This window comes from Mustela nigripes, chromosome 2 (assembly GCF_022355385.1).
Source record: "Mustela nigripes isolate SB6536 chromosome 2, MUSNIG.SB6536, whole genome shotgun sequence".
NCBI lineage: Eukaryota > Metazoa > Chordata > Mammalia > Carnivora > Mustelidae > Mustela > Mustela nigripes.
The window spans coordinates 152,688,987-152,694,986 of NC_081558.1; the positions used below are offsets into that span (position 1 = coordinate 152,688,987).

The 6,000-nt window shown below is 38.9% G+C and overlaps 1 protein-coding gene across 1 annotated transcript in view; it reads right to left on the reverse strand.

Moving 5' to 3' along the window:
• STXBP5L (syntaxin binding protein 5L) overlaps positions 1–5,473 on the reverse strand; it is a 449,308-nt gene extending 443,835 nt beyond the window's left edge. The window contains exons 1-2 of the mRNA XM_059388354.1: positions 5,330–5,473; positions 4,007–4,203 (exon numbers count right to left, since the gene is read on the reverse strand). Of these exons, the coding sequence (XP_059244337.1) occupies positions 4,007–4,195 (189 nt within the window). The 5' untranslated portion in view covers positions 4,196–4,203; positions 5,330–5,473. The remainder of the gene's footprint in view (positions 1–4,006; positions 4,204–5,329) is intronic.
• Between the last annotated feature and the right edge of the window lie 527 nt (positions 5,474–6,000).

Below are 6,000 nucleotides of genomic sequence, written 5' to 3' on the forward strand. Positions count from 1 at the left end.
GACTTCCAGTCAACAGTAGACCATTCATAGTTAAGTTTTGTGGGAGTCAAAGATTTCAGGGAGTAAAGCTTTTAGGGAGTTGAATATATACAGATATTCAAACACGTGGTGGTTCTGTACGTTGTTCAAGGGTCAACTATATATTCATCAAATATATTCATCATATGTGCAAACTGTCAGATGATATTTATGTATCATCTAGAAGGACCTGACACCTGCTTCAAAAGCATATATAAGTTCTTATTCTATTTTAGATAAATTAAAACCAAAAACTATAATGAATTTCTGATGGCTTGTGGAAGAAAAGTCCACACAGAACTCCAATTATAGAACCAACACTTAACATTGCTCATTTATCAAGTGATTTGTAAACTGATGTATATGTTTTCATTTAAAATAAAATATTTAAGACATATCTTTATTAATAACTTTCTGCTTCAATCTCATTTCAGTTAATCACCCAACCATGTACATATTGTTTCATTCATAGAGTTAATCAAGTGCTTACTATAGTTGTTTTCAGCACAACCATGTATTAGAATCTCCTGTGGGGTCTTTCCAAAAAATGTAAGTGCTTAGGCCCAATCCTTAGAGACTGATTCTCTAAGATTGGTGGAGCTAGAAGTTTCTCTTTTACACGGAGTTAAGAATGGCCTACTAGGTAATAAGAAGCCTAACAATGATACAGAAACAAAATATATTTACCACTCAAAGTTGACAATATAATGATAGTGACAGAAAAATTTTCCAATCACAGTAAGGTGTTAAATTAACTCTATAGGAATAAGCCAGGTGTTGCAGGAAAACAAATGAAGGAAAAAAAAAAACTAACTATGCTTTGGACAGGAAAAGAGGAAGGCAGTGGTCAGAGTTGGTTTCATGGAGGTAGTATTTTAACTATGAGATTAAAAAAAGTAATGGGGGATGGAGGGATTCCACCTGGGTAGCACAGTGAGTTAAGCATCCAACTCTTGATTTCAGCTCAGGTCAAGATCTCAGTTTACTGATATCAAGTTCCTGCTCTGTTCAGAAGGGAATCTGCTTGAGGTTTCTCTCCCTCTCCCTCCCCACTCCATTCTCCACTTGCGCGCGCGCACACACACACACACACACACAAACACACACTGTCTCTCTCTCTCAAATAAAGAAATCTTTAAAAAATAATAATAACTTGGAATTCTCCAATTTTACTAAAGCTGGAAAGGATATTGTAGTTAGAAGCAATAGATTGAGATATGAAAATACAGTGCTTTCAGGTAATGCAATATGCTTAGGAAATCAAGGAAATGAGGATGGAAAAGTAACCATCTAAAGGGAAGCCCATCTAAAATGAGCGATATATGGATCAAGTTAAACAGTTTGACATTTATTGTATAGGTCAGTAATTACAAATTCTGTTTCATAGAACTCAAGTTCAGAAAAGGCACTTCATGTATTTCACAAATATCTGAACAAATGGCATTCAAATGTATACATACTGAACTGAGATAGCAGTAAACCAATGTATTAACTTTTTTGCTAACCTTGAATTAAAGTTTCTTCTACCATTTCTGTGTTTTTGAACTTCTTATACATTTGTCACTGATTTTAAAGGTTGTAGTTTTATACTTTTACTTTTTAAGGCCAGAAAAATTCCTACTACCTGCCAGGAATAATATTATACAACAAAAACCAAATATAAAAAACAAGCCTTTTATACTATCTGTATAATTTATTATAATTTATTTTTTAAGTGTATACCAATAAAGTACATTTATTTGTTTTAATAGATGTTATTTATAGGGTTTCACATTAGACTTTTGTTTGTAGAGCATCACTGCTCTAGGGAAACCAACATAAAATTTTTAGCAGAGAAATGACATAATGAACATTATTGTTCAGAAATAACCATATCATAACATAACAAAATCAACTGAAATAGTGTAAAACAAGAGGTAAGAAGATCAGGTAGGAAGTGATTTCAAGAGACTAACCAAGAAAACACAATGGAATGAACAGGTACTGAATTTGGCGAAAAGGGAATAAATTTCAGAAACACTAAGGAATGGAATAGATAGGATTTGATAACTAATCAGAAAATAGAAAGAAGGATGGTTTTCAAAAGAGAAGATTACATATTTGTACTTTAATTTTGACCATGTGGAAAAGGTACAAGTATCCAAAAGGTGCCAACTGCTTAGTACTCAGAATAGAATGTTCTTTGCACATTTAATCAGTGAGTCCAAATGAAGTCCCCATTTTAGCAACAGTTCTAATTTTGAAATACCCTTAATCCATTTTTACATATTATATTATAGTCCAGGTAACCTAAAGTACAATCATAAAATCACTTTTTAAAATTAACTATATTGTTATCCAAAGATACCATAATACTTTCCCCCTTTAGTAACATTTCAATACTATTAGTATTCCACTTATATAGCTATCTATCCTAATTCCTTTGAAAGTATAATTTTGTTACCTATATTATTATAGCCTACTGCTGACAGTCATTCCACCAAGAACAAGGTGATTTAAAACTTTAAGAATATTTACAAAAATAAATATTTTATCATGTTTTCCAAGTTATACATCACCTTCACCTAATTGTCTTGTTTGATCCTCTCAATAACCTTAAATCAGAAGAGCAAAAATACAATCTTGGAATGGAAACAGTAATATGTCAAAGATTAGACATAATAGTCAGGGCATTATTCTCCTGACTAGAAGTTCAAATTTGAACCCTAGGATCCTTTAATATATTTGTCTCACTACCAGTATTAAAACCCTAATGTGACAAACTATCTATTATTTCAAATTGAGAATGAAATTATATACAACCTCATATACAAAACTTTGTGCATACAAACCTCACAGGGTAGAATTATATCTTTTAATCTGACCTAATTCTAAATAAACTCATTTTTTATGAAAATTAATATGTAATATTTTAATAACTACAGATTTAATGTTTTTATAATGACTCTACTGGGAATGAAGACTAACACAATAAATGAAACATCTCATTATATATGTTATTTACAACAAAAATCATTTTAATAATTTCAAAAAAATTCTTCTGAAGTACCAAAAAATTTAATAATTTATGTGATTTCAAAAATGTATGATTTGTTCTTATGTATTCAAATATTTTAAAACTATATTCATCTGTATCATATGAATGACTTAGTAGCTTTTAAAATTGAACATGGTAGGTCAAAAACACATTCTTAGGCTACCCCTCCAAAAAGAAACAATAAAAATTATAAGCTATGTCAGAAAAAATCAATATCTATATATTAATGTTTGTTTTGTAAATTCTCATCTCTCCCCATCAGAAACTCTTTCTTTTGCTTATTCATTCGAAGTTGAACATTAAAGCATAATTACCTAAAATGTTTCCTCACTAAATCAGAAAACAGGCTATTTTTTTACGTTCTTACAAGAATTAAATCCATCACTTTTTTGTTAAGACTCTGGGGTGTTTTTGTATAGAATTTTAAACAATGAATGTAAAATAATACCGTTAGATCTTTTAAAATGGATGTATTCCTTTAGTTATTATCTACTTCCTTCTAGCAACATCTTAATAGCTTTAATCATTTTATACTGCATAGTGACACAAAATAACAGTTTCTCTGAATGTCAACAGGGAATTAACCAGAGTGATTTTTCCTTTAGTTTTCTACTTATACATAAATATTACATTAAAAATTTTGTCCACAGTTTGGTCTTAACATTGTGTTGCAAATTCTACTTTTTATGTTTGCTTATTTCCACTTTAAACTACTGCAGCTTTTTAAACTAATGCTGAAATCAATGCCTAGAATATCTTTATTAATTCAAACATCCATCTATAGAGTTCTCTGCCCAGGACTGTCTAATGCTGGCATCTCAACAACTTCCAATCCCTAGTGTGGATGTTTCTGGTTCTTGGTTTTGTTTTTGTTGTTGTTGTTTTTAATGATTCTTTCCTCACAACAGTAAAATAAAGAAATAATAGGCTTCAAGCCAATTCAAAACTTACCTTGCAAATCTGGAAATACTCTGAAGTCAGGGTTTCCTGAATCTCCTCTTTGAGAACCCCTGCAGTCCCTCCTGGATGTATGGAACCACTTCCAGCCCCACCACCACTGTTACTGCCACTGCTGCTACCACTGCCAGGGGAAGAGGCAGTTAAGCCATCCAAAACTTTTCGGAAATTAAACTTCTTCATTTTAAAAACTGTTGAGAAATTCAAAGGAAAAGGTGACTTAACACATGGACTTACACCTGGGTAAAAGTGTTTAGCTTTTCACTAGTCAAAGCAGTAGCCAGGCCCCATTTTACGAGAATTGGCTATAAATGACTAAAAAAGAGAGAAAAAGAGTCCTACTTCATTGTGTCAAATTTTAATTCAAAAAAGTACATCTTTTAAAAGAAATAATAAAATATAACTCTAAAAGCAACAGTATTTCCTCCTCATACATCAAATTTTCAAGGGCTTTATCCCCAGCTGTAGCTACGCTTTATCAGCACTGGGGTAAAAATAAAAGGCAGTGTCATCATCGTCATTAGCATTATATCATCAGTATTATTATACAATCAGACCGGAGTCCAACAGACCAAGACTGTCTCTCTTAAGGGCGGGCTTTCGCTTCTAAAGGTTCGGCTCAGAATATTTTCAGAAAAACGATGTTGGGATTGTGCGGTGGGAGAGCCGGTGTTTACTCTACTACCACCTTCTGGGCTCTCCCCCATCATCTTCAACGCTCCCTTTTTTTCAGTAAGTAATGAGGGGTAGGCCTTTTTCCATCCCCTATCCCCAAGAGCCGGACTCCCAAACATATGCGGGTGACCCAACAGCAACAGCCGACAGGAGCGGCGAGCGGCAGCGCCGGCTGCCTCCGCTTCTCCCTCCGCCCCCCCTTCCCTCCCAGCGTCTCCAGCTCTCCTCCCTCTTCTCCCCCTCCACCCACCCCACACCCCGCTCTGCCCGCAGCAGCCGCCGCGCTCGCCCGCCCGTGCGCTAGCCCGCCCGTCCGCTCTTCCCGCAACACCGCGGCGGCTCTTAGGGGGACGTGAGGCAGTGGCGGCGTTAGCTGCGGCCCGAGTCCCGCCTCAGCCTAATAGGCGCGCGGAGCAGCCGCTCCCGCCGTCTCTCCCCGGGCCGAGCGCCTAGGCACCGAACACACACAAACACTCTCACACAGACATTCGCGCGCCAAGCCGGAGCACACGCAACCCTCTCATAGAAATTCGCGCGCGGACGCTCACGCTCATGAACAAACACACAGGTGTGAGGGAGCCGCGGCTGGACGGCGGCGGCGGCGTCCCAGAGGGATGACTATCTGACTCCCGACTTAGGCACCTTCCTCGGCCGCTACTAGCTGCCAGCCAGCCCGAGAAGCTGAAGGTGCGGAGGGAGGCGGGCTCGCAGGCGTCAATCCCTCTGGATTGCCGCCGCTTCTCCTGTCCCTCTGGTCGTGGCGCCCGGCGCTCTCCGAGGTCCTAATCAAGCAGGCAGGCTCGAAGGAAGGCTCCGCCCTCCCGCCGTGGGATGCAAGCCCCGCCCCCGAAACGCCCCCTCGTTCGCCCCGCCCCCACCACTCCGGGCAGGGCGGGCGGAGAAAGGGGCGGAGAGCTGCGGGACGTCAAAGGGCGGGAGTAGCCTAGGCTCCAATCCTAGGCTCCATAGGGCCAAGTTCCTTCGTCGCGAGGCGCGGAAGAAATTTGGGGATAGGCCGAAGGAAAAGCCAATGAGAGGGGGAAGGGAGAATTTAGAAAGGTAGGTGAAGTATTTGATTGACGGCGAGATTGGCCAGTATGCTGGGGGGCCGTGTTTTGGGGGCTGTAATTGGCGCTACCTGTTGAAGGACGGAAGTGTGAATCAATAGAATGCGTAGAAGCGTGCGAACTTGGGCGCCCGGAGTCCGAGGCTGCTGGAAGTGTTTCCCTAGGTCTGACCGTGGATGATACTGTGAACTGGACAGGTGATTTTTCAGTTTATCTCCTCGACTCGCTCTCCAGGTGCATCTATTG